We start from the raw sequence: 17,306 nt of genomic DNA on the forward strand, positions 1-17,306 counted from the left end.
CTTCCTTACCAAGAAGCTGAGCACCTGTGTAGCTCCAGCTTGGCAGGATTGGGGGGGGGGGGGGGGGGGGGGGGGGGGGCGGTTCTCAGAATAACCGCCCATGATTTTGGACGCGTCGCGGGCCTTCCTGCCGGCGAAGGACAGCCCCCCACCCCCCCCCTTCCCGCGGCGGACGTTGGTCTGTCCTCCCTGCCCCGCTGCCCCCCCAAAACGCCGCCCGGCCCCCTCCCGGGGGGGGGGGGCGGGTGCCGCCAGCCCGCCCGACCGTACTACACCCGCCGCTGGGGAGGAGCAGCCCCGCGCTGCCGGCCGCAGCGGTGTCTCCCGCGCGGGGCTCCCCTAGAAAGGCTGGCTCGCCGCGCGGGAGGGAGCGGCGGGGTGGGAGGGAGGCCCCGGCCCGGCGGGGGCCGTCTTTCTGTGCGGCCGGAGGGAGGCGGGCTGGGCGCTGGGCGCCGCCGGCGGAGGAGGAGGAGAGGGGCGGGGCGGGGGGGGGAGCAAGGGCCGCGCTTGGAGCTGGCTCGCGCGGGCCGGGGACGGCAGCGTCCCGCCGCCCTCGGCCGCCCGGTCCCGGCCCCGGTCCCGGTCCCGGTCCCCGCCCCGGCTGCTCCGCGCGCCTGCGCCTTGCACGGCGGCGGGGGGCGGGGCCTTGAGGGGCGTCGTCGTCGTCGTCGTCCCCGGCGGCGGTTAAGTGTGGGGCGAGGGCGCCTAGGTGCTTCGTGCCGCTGGTTGAGCCGAGCGAGGCCCGGCTGCGGGAGCGAGGGACGCGCCTCTTGCCGGACACGGTTCCTGCTGGTGCTCCGCGGGCTAGCCGGGGCGGAGCGGGGCCGGGCCGGGCGGGCGCAGGACGGAGGGGCTGGGCTTGAAAGCGTGCGTGTTTCCTGCCCGCGGAGAGGAGAGGCGGCCGAGCATGGAGGTGTTCCCGTCCCCGCTGGAGTCCGCCAAGTTTATAGCCGACAACAGCAAGGACGTCTCCGTGGACGAGGAGGGGGCGCGGCGCGTGGCCGAGAGTTTGTTCGACAAAGTCTCGGCGGCGGATTTCGGGGTGGCGGGGTGGAAGAGCCTCCACGAGCTGAACCCCCAGGCCGCCAGCGAGGAGGCGGTGGACTGGGTGTTCCTGGTGGACACCCTCAACTTCTCCTTCTGGTCCGAGCAGGAGGAGCAGAAGTACCTGGTGAAGTACAAGGGTAAAACGCACAGCGGCTACTGGTCCCTCTGCGCCGCCGTCAACAGGGCCCTTGACGACGGTTAGTGAGCGCCGGGGGCGCGGGGCTCCCGCCGGCGGCGGGGGGGGCCCGGCCCGGCCCGGCCTCGCCCGGCGTTCCGCGGGCCCCCGCGGAGCGGCCGGCGGCGGGGCGGGAGGGGGGCGGGGAGCGACGGAAGCGGAGCGGCGAGTGTGAAGTAAAGGCGCTCCCTCAGACGCGAGGACCGCCTCTGCAAACGGCCGCCTGCCGCGCGGGTAAATCCGCGCGCGCGGGCCGTCCCCGTAGGGCTTGGTGGAGGCGACTGGCCGAGCTTGGCGATGGCTCGTACTGAAACGGCGCCGCTTGTGGCTCTGGCTGCGTTGGCTCGTTTCCGTTAAAAAGACTTCCAGGCATGTCTGTAGCCCGCTGTTGGCGACTTCTCTGCGCTCTTAAGATAGATTGAGTATTTCCCTGAGAAAACGAGGCTTAACCTGAGAACCCTCCGGACTAGTCTAGTACCGAAGCGGCTCCAGCGAGTCTGAAAACCCGCGTGCCTCCAAAACCAGTGTCTTAGCGCTCGCTCTTGTTGCTGGCATCGGGGGGAAAAAGGTACCTGTTCGTAGGTGCAGGTGGAGGCCTTAATTAATTTCCTACGTGCCTGTTTGTAAATTAAGGGAAGGTTTGCGTTATGAGACTTCTTGTAAATGCACAACACGATTAGGAGCTAAGTGAAAACAGGCCTACGCGGACTACTAACTATATTTGCCAGTGCGCTAGGTAAACGCCACACTCGAAGACTAAACAGTTGGGGAAAACGACCTATGAAAACCAAGAAGGGTTCCACAGCTGCATGTTGGAAATTGTTATTTGTGGAAGCAAGCAGTCCGCGCAAACACAAATTTAATTTTAAGCAGCTCTGTGAGTGCGGTTATTGCTGAAGGCTCGAGGCGGTTCTGAGAGTCGGTAGGCTCTTCAGATCTTACATGTAAATGTGCTCATCTGTAGCAGGCCACTGCGTTAGGTCTTGGGATGTGTTATGTATGATAGCCTAAACATTTTATTTTTACTTTTCTGAAGGAATACCTATTACCAGCGCATCATATTTTGCCACCATGACCCTTGACCAAGTTAAGCACGTATTTCGCTCTGACACGGAAGTGCCCATACCTTTGATTGAAGAAAGACACCGGCTGCTGAATGAAAGTGGAACAGTTCTGTTAGAGAAGTTTGGAGGTTCTTTCCTCACCTGTGTTAAAATGAGTGAGAAAAGTGCCCAGAAGCTACTACATCTAGTACTGCAAAATTTTCCTTCTTACAGAGATGAAGCTGTATTCGAGGTAAGCTAGTTCTGACACTGCATTTCTTATAATAAGAATTTACTGCTTACTGACTGTGACTTTAAAAGATAGCTCTGAAGTTGTCTATGTAAATTTTTCCAAGAGGATAGTCAGTTCAGAATTGATGTAATATTTGTGAGTTGTTAGGGTTTTTATTCCAGGAAACGGAAGGTGAACGGAAACATTTCTGTGGAGTTCTGTGTTTTGGCAGTAAAATTCAAGGGAAGTGAGAAGGAAAGTTACTATTGTTTTAATATCTTTTGCCTCAAATCAGTAAAGATATTGGTTTGTATAATGAAAGGAAAATCAGACTTTGAAGCAGTTGATCTTAGTTATGTAAATTGCTATGAGTCACACAGGTAGAGAAGAAGGTTTCTTAAATAATATTCTTGAACTACAGTATACTTTTGTATTAAGCTGGGGCAAAATTACTGAGATTTCATTTCTCTATCAGTCTAAACCTCTGAAAGCAAAATCACACAGTTTATTAACAGTGAAAGAATCTCAATTGTCTTAAGTCCTTAACTAGCAAGGAATGTATTTCTAATCACAAGAGTAACTTTTTTTCCCAGAGGAGAGCCATTTTCTTCATGTGCTGTCTTGGTCTTTATCACTTTATTGTAATCTATTTTGATATACTCCAGACTCCCAATTAGATCACGACTCCTTTGTATTACTTACAAATGCATAACATTTGAGATGATAATTTCTGCCTGAAAAATCAGAATGTGTGTCGTGTCGCCCCCCCCCCCCCCCCGCCCCGAATTGCTACCAGCCTCCCTCCCCCATGTCTCTTTCTTCTTTTGCCTTGAGGATCTCCACAGTTAATGAAGGAAATTAAATTCTGGTAGAATTGTAAAAATGTACAACTACTGGGAATCCACACTATATAACTGTTGTTGATGCAACAGGCGTTGCACAAATGACTACAGGCCAGAAGTAACCCCGACTTTTGGTCGACAGTATACTGAAGCTTTTTGGAGCCGTTTTCCTGAAAGAAACTGATGGGAAGTAAACAGAGACTATCTGGTAATTTCTGTGTCTCTGGTTTTGCCTATACAGGCATGATCTTTATTTACTATCAGTGACATATGTAGCTGCTCCTGTGCTCGGTTCCATCTGCAGTAGTAGTCAGCTGTTACATCATTATGTCCAAAAGACTTTATTCTAGTGACAGTGTAGCCTATACTAATAAATCTGTGCAGTCTTTTCAAGGTAACTACCTGGAATGCCAATCACTGGAGCTTTGAACCTATTGCATTTATCACTTAAATCTGCCCTCCAGTAGGTGGCATGGTTTTACCTTCTTTCATGGCAGGAGACAAAGGAAGATATGTTTACACGAAAAATCAGAGGTTCTTCCTAACCGTTGAAGCTACTGGTTTAATGTATTAGGATTTTTTACATATAAAGTAACTTTTTGACAATTTTTATGATCAAAAAGGCAATATTTTCCAAGTGATAGAGTATTTTCTTATATTTGTAGTGACTGTATTCATTAACGTAATGTCTTTCATGAGATGATGCTGAATGCTTTATGAAGCAAGCCTCCCTAAAAGCAGCAGCGGACTACAGAATAAAAAGATATGCCAAAAACGATCCCAGACCGTAAGCACTGACATAGTAGTAAAGCCTGTTGCATGAATATGGAAGCTGTTTTTTTCTGCTTTCACTAAGAAAGATGTGTATTTTGAAGGTGGGTGAAATAATGTAGACCAAGTTTACGCCCTACTTTTTTTTTTTTTTTTTTAAATCCGTATTGGCACCTAATGCAAGGTGACATGGATCACATTATCAACGTCATTTCTGTGGCAGCAGGTTGAGGTCTCACAAGTAAGACTGCCTTCAGTGAAGGGTTAGGAGGGAACTGAAACGATGGTGAGATATCCAATAGGAAACCAGTGTTTTTCAGTAACTCTCCATAGTAGAAATATATATGATTATAAAATAAATTCTACTGTAGTAGAATCGGACTATCACAGACTATTACAGCTCTCCCACAGCCTGACCTTGTAGGGGAACTTCTAAAGTTAACCCAGTTCTTTGGCTATATGTTTTTCCAAACACATACAGGAAATATTTTTCATAATTGCACATTACTGAATGTAATTATAGAAATTGCCAATGTTCTTTTGCTTCTGAAAAGTGAATTGCAAACCAAAACCCAAATCCCTGAAACCTTTTTGTCCTTGTGTGAATAGTTCATATTTAGATGCTGTGCTGAATTTGAATCCTGACAGAAATTTAAATATTTGACTGTTATACTCACATACCAGGGTTTTCATGTTCTGACGTAGACAGTGGAGTCCTCCTTGAGCTTCCAGTCACTGACATTGCATCTTTTATCTCCTGTCACCTGGGACTGAGGTTGTAAAATTCTCACAATCCTCCTATTCTTTGCTTTTTTACTAGCTGTGCTATCACATTTTGCTCTCTGCCAACACAATATTCCTTCTTACTTTTAATATCAGTAGGTCATAATTAGTGATGTCTCTTGTTACAGGCTCATTGTAGTGGAGAGGAGACATGAGTGTCACTGTATGTGGTAGCTTCTCTTAGAAAGTAAGCGTGCTGCAGGAAAAAAGTAGTTGTATTGTCATCTGGTAAAGTGTTCCATTTTTGGAAAAATTATGCTATCTTTGAGACATAGTATCATCCACCTAATTCTTTCCTTGCTTTCTGTTGAAAAGAACGGTGGGAAAATTTACTAGAAATGCTCAATAATCTTTTTCATTTTGATAATTTTACATAAGTTTCAGAAGCTCTGTGCAGCATAAAAATTAACAATAATTGAAACAATGAAATTATAAATTCATCTGCTCAGTGACAAGTCCCAGACAGTATTTTTCTTCCAAATTAAATTGCAGCATGAAATAAAAAGTTCCATTTGAATTCTCCCTTCCTCTGGTCTTGCAAAATGGTGTGGTGCTAGAGACAATCAATAGTTCTTTACTATATTGTAAATATAGTAATAGTTCTTCTATGTTGGAAAAATCTTCATGCTGTAAAAGAGCAATGTCCTTGGTTTCCATTAGCTTTGGGGCAATAGGAGCTATGATGGGATTTGGTCTATTAATTATTTACTTCCTGTTATGATTTTTCAAGTGGTATTTTATTATTTAACAATTTAACATACAAAATTGTGTACGTTCTCTAGGTAAGTTTGTGCATCTATGTCAGGTATAGAATGAAGCGCAGGGAAAGAAGTTTTCAGGATGCTTGCAGAAGTTGTTCTGTGAAATGTGGACAGACATCTTGTTCTCAGTGGTTTGGGAGAATAGCATTTATTGACAAAAATATGCTTTGCTCTCAGAAATAGGTGTAGCATCTTGGCAATGAAATAAAATTAAATTAGCTTTAAAAATGCCATTTGTAAATTGTGGTGATACAAAGGGTGGCAGAATAAAACTGGAAATAAGTTGAATCCCCACCTACTTGTATTTCAGATCAGCCATTCCAGTTACATAATGTAGTTTAGCACACATTGTCCAAAGTTGAAAATCTCATCTAGCTGTAAAGGGAGGAAAAACCCCCAACCCACTAATAACTTTTTTTTTCTTGAAGGTGCAGGTTTACATTGACACACAGAGTGTTCATCGTAGAGTGAAAATCTCAACAGCATACAGATCGTAGCATGTCTCTAGTTTTTCCCCTTGTGTAGTCACAAAAGCATATAAATCTGCAGGATTAGCACCTGCAAAAAGAGTTATGACAAAAATAGAACCATGCATAGTATCTAAGAAAATAACTGAATTTGTGAATATATCTTCTACTGGAATTAATTTTCGTCTCTTCTCTTTAACTAGCAAGATACACTACACAATGCAGAGGAGCATTCATTAAAGTTTTCACTAGAATTTTATTTCCTTAACATTACAGATAAATGGATTAACGGTTTGAATTGTCTGATCCAATACATGCCTTTTGCGCTTCTCTCCTCAAAATAAAAGGTTGGATAAACTCTAAGGTTTCTGAAAGAATGTTTGCTGGACTTCAACTACAGTGTTTGCCAAGTGGAAGTAAACCAACATTAATGTGTTTGGAGATCCAAGCTGAATCTAAACAATTTCTGTTCCACTGCAGTGACATCTATTTTGGTTTTCTTTTATTTAAATTTATTTTTGAGCATTCCACATTGTCCTGGGTTTGGCTGGGATAGAGTTAATTTTCACAGGACAGCTGACCTGAACTAGCCAAGGGGATATTCCATACCATGTGATGTCATTGTCAGTATATAGGTGGTATTGCACCAGGGGACGTGGTGGAGTGTCAGGTTGTGGTGAGCAATTGCACTGTGCATCACTCGTTTTGTATATTCTTTTATTACTGCTGCTGTTGTTATTGTAACTTCTCTCCTTGTGTTGTCCAAGTAGACTGTCCTTATCTTAACACATGAGGTTCTACCTTCTTCCTTTTTTTTTCTTCCCCCCCCCCCGCCTCCTTTTTGATTCTCCTCCCCATCCCACCAGAGGGGGCAGGGGGCATTGGGGTGGGAGGGGGTGCGAAGTGAGGGAGCAGCCTTATAGGCTTAAACCACAACACATACGATGCCTGTTTGGTTTGATATTGTTTAGATTTTAAGGTGTTTAAGACTCTTGCATTTCTGTTTTAGTTAACTAATAAGGTTGCTTAACCAAATGATAGTTTGTTTCATAGGACAATGTCAACTCTTACCTGTCTCTGTACATGTCATTTGCTGTATTTATTGATGTTTCAGGCACTTAAATAATCTGTAAATTTCTTTCATCAGAAGAAAAAGGTGTCTTTCTACAAACGGGCACAAATACTTGTGGCTGATACGTGGAGTGTATTGGAAGGCAAAGGAGATGGCTCTTTTGATGACATTTCTAGTCTGACTATATTTGCCGACTACAGAATTCCTCAAGTTCTCGTTCACTTAAAAGCAATGAAGTATTCTGAACAACTAATGAAGAAACTACGTGAAGGTTTGTTCCTCCCTTACTAATATCAAGTAATCATACCTCTTGACACTGTAGACTAAAGCTACTTTTAAAATTTAATGTTTTGTCCATGTCAGGGCTATGTGTGGGTTTTTTTGCTCCAGGGAACAAGAACTTCTTATGTAGTGATGAGGTAACAGGAAGGAACTTACCCTCTAACAATGATCTTGAATGACATCTTAAGGTTTACAAAGATCTAACTGTTGGATTAAATATTGATAAGGGAAGGATTAAAGAGACTAAGCCAGTTGGTCTCTGAGTTTCTGAAGGTCTGCTGTTGCCAAAAACACTTTGCAGTATTAGTATATAGTGGTGATTTTTGAGGTTTATATAAAAGAACGATTTCTTCATTAGTTCAAAGATGTAGAAGCATGGGGATTCATCTTTATCTGTACTTAACTGCTGGTGACAAGCAAGGTAATATTATAAGCATCCATTAAAAAAAAAAAGATTGCTTTAAGTTAATTGCCTAAGACTACAGTCTCGTTTTTAAGCATGGTTCCATCTTCTGGTACTTACCAACTATGAACTTGAGTGAATAAAAACAGAAACCAGTCCCTTTTCTACTGTAAAATCACTGTATTTAGAGGTAGGTCTGCTGTTACACAATTCTAAAATTACACAGCAAGATAAACAGATGAATGCAATTATCCATCAATCTTAACAGAAAGGCCATATGCGTATCTATATGCATGCCTAAATATATTAAACAGATCATGTAGACAATTTCTCTTTTTTCCATGAATCCTAATAAGGACATTCCCATCCAAGTCATTCAAACAAACGGGTCCCTTCATGTTTTTTTATACATATATGTATGCGTATGTATTTATATAGGGGTTTTTGGTTTTGTTTTTGTTTTTATTTTTACATCTTGGAGTTATCCTGGCAGAAAATACACTGTTTTGGAAATATGTTTGACTATCCTTTTAGGCTCCACAGGCAAAGAAATAGTCATATAATGTGCAGTATAACTCAAACACCTGTTCTTTTCTTGAACCACTGTCTCAGAATACAGAATGTTGTTTTAACTGAAAGGGAGGTAAACTTGTAAGTGCAGATGGTAAAATTAAAGTAATCGTTAGAAAATGTATAAGAACATTTTTAGCAGTTGTAGTGTAAGTTGTGAAAACTGCAGTCCTAGAATAGAATAAATGGCCAGGGGCGGGGTGGGGTGTGTGTGTGTGTGTGAGGCAAATGCAGGCCATCCTGTGGCTTCTGTTTCTTGAACATAAATTGGATTGCTGTTGTGTCCTGCAGGAACGGTTTTCCACTCTGGAGATAAAGAGGAGGTGGAGATCCGTGGCTGTTCCATTTGGTGTTGTGCGTTGATTTGTAAGCACCTGCTGGAGCTCTACGAGAAGAAGGGTCAGGACATGCGTGAAAAGATCAATGCGGTTTTACTCGATTACTATCTCTGGGACTATGCCAGGGATCATAGGGAAGAGATGAAAGATACTCCGTTTCACCGAGTACGATGTATATATTACTAAGTCCAGTCTAATGGCTATCGTGCTGATGCGTTATCTCTTGAATTGCAATTGTTCTTTTCATACAGTGGTTTGTCATATACTGGTTTGGAACTGGCTAAACCAAATGCTTATTTTGTGCTGATGTATTAACAACTTGTGCTTTTTTTTTTTTTTTTTTCCCTTTTTGAATCTTTCACTCTCCATGACTGGCATTAATGGTGTAAACTTTGCTGGACAATCCTTGTTCGCACAGGGTTTATTACTCCTGCTTTAAGTCCCGTATTTGTGTGCGTACATGCACTTGCACAGGTGGATGTGCGTGTGGCCGTGTCTGTCTGCATCCCCGCCCTCCGGGCCGCTGTACCTGCCCTGTGCCCCCCCCCCCCCCCCCCCCCCCCCCCTTCCCCCTGTGCTGCGGAGACCTGCCTTGACACTGAATAAAGCGTGCAGTGACGCCGACCGCACGGAGCACCGCTGCCTTGTCGGGGGGGGGGGAACGGGGGCGAGCGCCGGCCTCAGCCGGGGCGGGGGGGGAGGGGCGGGCGGTGGCGGCGGCGTGCTCCGGCCTCCTCCCGCCGCCGGGGGGCGCTGTGGGCGGTGGGGCGCGAGGCGGCGCCGCTCTGCGGCGGGGGCGGCCGCCGGACGTTGCCGCCGTTGCCTAGCGAGGCCCCGTAAACAACGGGGAGAGACCGGCCGCCGCCGCCCCGGCTGGCTCCGCCGCCGCCGTCCCCGCCGCGCCCCTCCGTCCGGGCCTGGCGGCAGCCGCCAGCGGCGAGGCGCGGGAGGGCCGGCCGCGCCGGAGCCGGAGCCAGAGCCGTAGCGGGGGCTCGGCGGCTCCGCCAGCCTGGGCGCCTGGATTCCGCGGCCCCGGGCGTCGTCCGAGACCCAGGCGTGATCCCGTTCTCGGCTCCTCTCAGGTTTGGAGTAAAAGGTGCACGTCGAGACACGGCTAACGTGGGAAACGTACCGGCCCGCTCTCAAAATGCCCCTGCCAGCAAAAAGCCCTCGGGCGGGTTCCCTCCTGGGGCCCGGCAGCCGAGGGCGTCGGGTGCATCGACACCAGTGTTTCTGTAGCTTCGACGAACGCTTCTTTCGTACTCCCACATTTCTTTTATGAAACAGCGAATGGGATTTCCCCCATTCTTCCCCCCCCCGGTGACTTGGTTTACGTTTTCTTTTTTTTAAAAATATAATTTTAAAAGGGAGGGGGGGATGTCAGCACTTCAAGTGAGTGCTCGCTAGGGGTTAGAAATAATGCACCTGGATAAATAAAACCAGAAATCGTTCAAAATGTGTTTTGAATCTGTAGTTAGTAAGTTTATATAGCTGTTTCTGATTGCCACATCCTTTATGATGCGAGTCTGATTTCAGCGTCATGCTTTGCTTATTTGTTTTACTTCTTCTCAGTTAATAAAATGGGGCTTTTTTTTTCAACCCCAGATAGTTTCTCAGCTCTGGGTGGCCCAGTTCTCAAACTAAGTGGAAAAAAATGAAATGCAAAAACTCTTCTCTTTGCAACCACAAGACAACAACTGTTTAAAGCTGTTTGTTTTCAACAGGCTTGAATTTGGGGGCCTGAGCTGATGAGTTCTGCCAGCTTTCTTAAAGACAATGTGTGGGAGTTTAGCAAGCAGGAAGTTGAGCAAACTTTCCTTTGCACTGCAAAGATTCTTAAAATCAGCAAAAAAAAAACCCAACAAAAAAAGAGATGTGTTTGGAATCCAGCAATACCTGTGGTAGTTTTTGAATGTTCATAAAAGACAGCTGTAAAGAAAGGCTATTCCTTGATATTTACAGTTGTACTACTGTACAGTGCTTATGTTGTAAGAATTAATAGGCAGGGAGCAGTATGAGGAACCATGGTTGCTAAAATACATAGTTAATAAAAAATATTCACATACGTGCTTAAAGATGCAGGTTAAAATCAGAGGAATCCTTTATGTGTAAATACATTTAAAATCACACCTCCTTCATAGGCAACACAACTGCTTTCTCTGTGCTTGTTGAGTTACAAATGCTTGGTGCTTCCTAAGTGGAAGAGGGTTTTAAAACACGCGTGTGTGTATATACACATAACTTTTGGAGAAAAAGATTTTGACGGATTTATGTTGCCTGTGCAGCATGAATGCAGCAAAAGGAAAATGAGAGGATTCATTGTAAGGAAATGCTTTATCAACAGTGTTTATTAATAAGCTCTTATGGTGGTGTTGCTTCATATGACTGTGTTATGTTCAAATAGAAAATCAGGCAACTTTCAGACTTAAGGCTAAGTCTGCTAGCTTGGAAATTAATAGAGGCAAAGTTTATTAATTGATTTAACAGTTATTAATGTAGCTACTTTTAATTCAGGTACTTATCAAGAGTGTAATGATGCTTATGTATTTGGGGAATGTCAACTTTGCACTTCAGCAGGAGATTAATTCTTATTTATTAGATAACGTGGAAACCTTTTTTTCTTAGTTGCAGAAAACTGCAAATGAGGTGAACACAGGAGTGGTAACAGATTTCTTGTTGGCTATGTGAATACTGACTGGGGAGCTCAGGGATGGAGTCTGGCATGGAGGAGATCCCAGTTAAAGTTGCAGTTCGAATCAGACCTCTCCTTTCCAAAGAAGTACTTCATAACCACCAAGTGTGTGTGAGATTAGTCCCAAATACACAACAAATTATCATTGGGAAAGATCGTGCCTTCACTTTTGATTTTGTATTTGGCAAAAACTCAACCCAAGAAGAAGTATATACTGTTTGCATTAAGCCTCTTCTAGTGTCTTTGACTGAGGGATACAATGCTACAGTGTTTGCATATGGACAGACAGGTTCTGGGAAGACTTACACCATCGGAGGTGGCCACATTGGTAGGTTGTAGAAAGTTTGGGTTTTTTTTTAAACTGATGAACAGTGTATTTGTGCAAGTTAAATATTTAATACAGAGCAGATGATGCTGCAGAACTTTTAAAGGCTAATGAGAAAAGGTATAGTAAAAAAAAATGCTTCCAAAATTTGTGTGATAATTAAACTGTTCTAAAAACAAATTCTCTATAAATTATGCTATATGAAAAATAAGAAAAAAAATGCATAAATTGCTCTTTCTCATTCCTCATTTTAACGTGCAACTTAAACTAGAATTTCTTCCTGAAATGCAGTGTTTTGGAGAGTCTTGCTACATTTATCTTACCTTGAAACTGTCTGCTTTAGGCAATTAGTTGTTTGCTTGCTCATTCGTTGCTGCTTTTTTTGAGAGAGAGACATTTCTATGACATCATAGAAATTTATGATTTAAGTCTTCCAAATGGATATAAATAGATTATTGTAAATCTCTTAGTAGGTATTAAAATCTTCCATTTATTTAGAATAATAGAATCACAGAATCATTTAGGTTGGAAAAGACCTTTAAGATCATCAGGTCCAACCATTAACCTAACAGTGCCAAGGCCACCACTAAGCCATGTCCCTAAGCACCACATCGACAGGTCTTTTAAATACCTTCAGGCATGGTGACTCAACCACTTCCCTGGGCAGCCTGTTCCAATGCCTGACAACCCTTTCAGTGAAGACATTTTTCCTAGTATCCAATATAAACAACTTGAGGCCATTTCCTCTTGTCCTATTGCTTGGTAGTTGGGAGAAAAGACCAACACCCACCTCACTACAACCTCCTTTCAGGTAGTTGTAGGGAGCGGTAAGGTCTCCCTCCCCTCAGCCTCCTTTTCTCCAGACTGAACAACCCCAGTTACCTCAGCCGCTCCTCATAAGACTTGTGCTCCAGGCCCCTCACCAGCTTGGCTGCCCTTCTCTGGACACGCTCCAGCACCTCAATGTATTTCTTGCAGTGAGGGGCACAAAACTGAACACAGGACTCGAGGTGCAGCCTCACCAGTGCCGAATACAGGGTGACGACCACTTCCCTCGTCCTGCTGGCCACACTAGTTCTGGTACAGGCCAGGGTGCTACTGGTCTTGGCCACCTGGGCACACTGCCGGCTCACGTTCAGCCGGCTGTCGACCAGCACCCCCAGGTCTTTCTCTGCCAGGCAGCTTTCCAGCCGCTCCTCCACAAGCCTTGACCCAGCACTTGGCCTTGTTGAACCACATGTAGTTGGCCTCTTAATTCTGCTTACTGTTACAACTTCACTTGTCTTTCCTCTACAGTTATTTAATGTTCTTGTCAGTACCATTGCTAGCCAGATTCTTTAGGTAGTGGATGTCACAATCTAAGGCTGTTCATAGCGCAACAATTTTGGGTTTATACATGTATTTACTGAATTCATAGTTAGGTGTGAGCAACCCTTTATATTTTTGGTAAAAAATATTCTTGATATCCTCTATAGACAAGTGGTTTCCATATTCTTTAATAAAGAACACGAGTTATTTATGGAAGCATTGTCCTATGCTGAATGTTAAAAAAAATAAAAACAGAGTTTGGCATTAGTGTTCCATATCTACTTTGAAAAAATAGGAAATTACTGTAAATGTTGGTCATAAATCTTGTGTCACCAAGTTACTAATGGTCATTGCTGTATTTAAGTGGAGTTTACAGTTTCTCCAACCCTTGCAATGTCATTGCCAACCATAATGAGTAGGAATAAAGAAGAAACCTACACTGTGAGGAGTATAGCTTCAAAGCAGAATCCATAGTGTTCGTAACTTTTGTCACTATAACATTATGTAATTTAGAACTTAACTTTGAATCCTATTAATGGATACAAAAAAATATTCTGAATCCCAGAAAAACAAATATTTACAGAAGTCCTTGGGAACACTGAGCTCTTCAGATTCCTTAGTATATTGATAGCAAATCTCACAGACTTCTCTCAATCTTCATTCTTTGCAATGTATGCGGCAGGATGACTGCAAGTTTCTGTGACATCTTTGCTTATATTTTAGCATCAGTTGCTGAGGATGAAAAGGGCATAATCCCACGGGCTATTCAGGAATTATTTCAGCATATTTCTGAAAACCGTAACATTGACTTCCATGTGAAAGTATCGTATATAGAGGTTTACAAGGAAGAACTTCGGGACTTATTGGAGTTGGAGACCTCTGTGAAAGAATTACATATCCGAGAAGATGAAAAGGGAAATACAGGTAGGATTTCAGCTCTAAAGTTTGGTGTGTTGTGTTTCAGTTGTGTGCCCAAGTTATTCTTGGGTTCTCCTGAAAGAACTTATTCATTACTAACACTAGAAATTTTCAGAATATAAACTCAGTTTAGCTGATTTGAAGCAGTTTCAAGTTTAGATGCCTGTGAACGATATAGATGTTCCATCAGAAATGGCAACAAATGATAAAGTAGAAATACAGTTATTGCTTCTGCAAATTCTGTCCAGGAACACAATAGTGTGCGATTATTCACTTGAATAAGTATTTTAAGGTTAAACCTTTGCTTCTCCCTTCAAAATTATAATTGTTAAGCCACTTACACTGTAAATATCTGCCCCCCTTTCACTATGAAATGAGTGGAAGAGAACATTTCATTAAGAGTAGCATCTGATACTTTTTGGAGGCTTAGAAATTAACACTTATCCTATAGTTCTCCTGTCCTCTATGTGAAAATGCTAGAAGAATCCACAGCAGAGGTATTTTATTCTGAAACTATAAGCTGTTTCAGGGGTTTTTTTTCTTTATATTCAATTTGTTATGTTTGCTCTGATATTAATATACCGTTGTATTGAGCTGGCATGGGGTTTTTTGTCTGTAGCTGGAAGAATGCACTAATTTAGCACAAGTCTTGTGGACAATATCATTGCTTCATAAGGATCCCACAATATTTTTTGAACTATTTCACTTCTTCAGTACAGTTCGAGTCAGCATTAGTAGACTGTGCTAGAACATTTTCCATCCTTCATTAAAACAAAGGACAAAAACTATGCTTGGTAGAAGTACACTTCCACATTACTAGATTATGAAGAGATACTTGTACAAAAGGCCCAACTACCCGAGCTATATAGAATAGAAATTCTGTTCTTGCTGTAGGCTAGGAATCATTTCTGCTACAAACTTTTTTTTTTTTGTCTTTTTTTTTTTTTTTAAACTGGCAAAGTGTGTTTTGAGTTGACTTTGCTCATCGTTTTTCTAGATAGCACTAGATTGCATATTGCATATGGCAATGTGTAAATGAATAAAGCTGTGTATTGTGTTTAAGGTATTGTTTCAAATGCTATGACACAAGACACCCATATATTAAATATCTGCAGGTTTCAGATATGTTGTACCTCATGCTTTTCACATATTGATGTCTTATTTTTCTACAGCTATACGCTATGACCTCATAATAATGCAGGCTTGTACGTTTCTCTAATATGTGTTTATAGTTTGACTATTCCTAATTGCTGTAAACTTTTGCTGAAGAGTTTAGAATTAATCAAATTATTCTTACTTTCTTTGGTTTGGTGTTTGAAGTCATTGTCGGTGCTAAGGAATTCCAAGTAGAATGTGCAGATGAAGTGATAAGCCTGTTGGAAAGTGGCAATGCAGCTCGTCACACAGGCACAACACAAATGAATGAGCACTCCAGTCGATCTCACGCCATTTTTACTATCAGTATTTGTCAGAAACAGTCTGCAGAGTCTCAGAGAAATACTGATGCTGCACAGGATTCATCTTGGAAATCAGTCCAGATGGTTGCTTCAAAGTTTCATTTTGTGGATTTGGCAGGATCGGAGAGAGTGACAAAGACTGGAAATACTGGTGAACGCTTCAAAGAATCAATTCAGATCAATAGTGGTCTGTTGGCCTTGGGAAATGTTATCAGTGCTCTTGGAGACCCAAAAAGGAAAAGTGTACATATTCCATACAGGGATGCTAAAATCACTCGTATTCTGAAAGACTCCCTTGGAGGAAATGCCAAGACTGTCATGATAACATGTATAAGTCCATCCTCATCAGACTTTGATGAATCTTTAAATTCCCTCAAATATGCCAACAGAGCCAAAAACATTAGAAATAAACCAGTTGTAAATTACAACCCTGATCAAGACCGAATTGATGAAATGGAACTTGAAATCAGATTGCTTCGAGAAGCTTTGCAGAACCAGCAAGTTAGTAATCAGTGTTCACATGAGTTAAATCAAGAAAGAACTCGTATCACCTCACTTGAGGAACAGCTCACCCGGCTTCAGGTTCAGTGTTTCAGTTATAGAAATTGTATAGATGAAGCCTTCCCATTTCTGGTTGATTTGAATGGTGATGTTGCCTTAAAAAGAAGTCAGAGGGACAGGTTGCAGAGCTGGATCACTATGGTAGAGGAAGTAAGGAAGGAAGCTCTCACCATGCAGGAAACTGACACAGGGACTGGGACCAGCCAAGAGCCACATCACATCACAATTCTTCAGCTAAAGAGGGAACTAAAGAAATGCCAGGTATTTAATTATAAGTTGATTATTTAAATAACTATGTGAAAGAGCAGTCTGCTAAAACTTGAATTCCATTTTGCAAGATGTAAAACTGTTACACTTACCTGTACTTAATTTGACAATTTAAATTCAATTCACAATCTTGTATAATTTTGTTTGTCTAATCCTTGGGACATAGCTTTATTTTAGTGGATGATTGAATAGACAGTCATCTTAATAGTGATAGAGATAAGTAAAGTAATGTTATATTTTGGCTACTCGGTTTCAAGATGGTTCCATGAGGCTGAGCTGTTTTACCTGTTAGATTTTTGGTTTTAGCTATGCTAGTGTTCTAGGTCTAGCTAGAACAGAGTTAATTTTCTTCATAGCAGCTCATAGGATGCTGTTGTTTAGATTTGTGGCCAGTACAATGCTAATAACACAGCAATGTTTTAGGTCTTGCTGAACAGTGTCTGCACAGCATTAGGGCTGTCTCTGTTTCTCCCTCTGCCACCCAATGAATAGATTAGGGGGTGCGCAAAAGATTCGGGACACCTCCCCCCCCCCTCCCCCCCCCCCCCCCAAACAGATGACCTGAATTAACCAAAATGGTATTTCATGCCATATCACATCATGCTCAGCAACAAAAAGGGAGAGGAGGAGGTTTAGGGAGGGTAGCCATATTTTGCCTGGTAACTGGCTGGGCATCAGTCAGCCTTGGGAAATGGTGAGTGATTGCCTTTGCATCATTTGTTTTGTTTTCTTTTCTTTCCTTCTTCTTCCACTTCACTTACTGAACAATTTCTATCTTGACCCAAAAGTTTTCTTGGTTTTACTCTTCCTTTGCTCTTCCCCCATCCCGCTGGGGTTGGTGGGGGTAAGTAAGTAGGGCTGTGTGTGCTTAGCTGCCTACTGTGCTTAGCCCACAACGGTCCTTTTTGGAGTCCAACATGCAGCTCAAGGCCTTCAAGATAGTAACAGATTTGATTAGAGTGTGCTAGATTAAACTTCTAGCTGTTAAATCT

At 43.2% G+C, this 17,306-nt stretch overlaps 2 protein-coding genes across 2 annotated transcripts in view; both read left to right on the top strand.

The window, feature by feature from the left end:
- Window positions 1-827: 827 nt before the first annotated feature.
- On the top strand, window positions 828-9,340 carry QNG1 (Q-nucleotide N-glycosylase 1). The gene is made up of 4 exons (XM_049794507.1): window positions 828-1,244; window positions 2,259-2,518; window positions 7,269-7,464; window positions 8,740-9,340. The coding sequence occupies exons 1-4, from the start codon at window positions 908-910 to the stop codon at window positions 8,970-8,972; spliced, it is 1,026 nt and encodes a 341-aa protein (XP_049650464.1). The 5' UTR covers window positions 828-907; the 3' UTR covers window positions 8,973-9,340.
- A 2,078-nt stretch (window positions 9,341-11,418) lies between these two features.
- KIF27 (kinesin family member 27) overlaps window positions 11,419-17,306 on the top strand; it is a 30,916-nt gene continuing 25,028 nt past the window's right edge. Inside the window, exons 1-3 of the mRNA XM_049794496.1 lie at window positions 11,419-11,806; window positions 13,835-14,035; window positions 15,350-16,308. Of these exons, the coding sequence (XP_049650453.1) occupies window positions 11,497-11,806; window positions 13,835-14,035; window positions 15,350-16,308 (1,470 nt within the window). The 5' untranslated portion in view covers window positions 11,419-11,496. The remainder of the gene's footprint in view (window positions 11,807-13,834; window positions 14,036-15,349; window positions 16,309-17,306) is intronic.

Source organism: Accipiter gentilis, chromosome Z, assembly GCF_929443795.1.
Source record: "Accipiter gentilis chromosome Z, bAccGen1.1, whole genome shotgun sequence".
NCBI lineage: Eukaryota > Metazoa > Chordata > Aves > Accipitriformes > Accipitridae > Astur > Astur gentilis.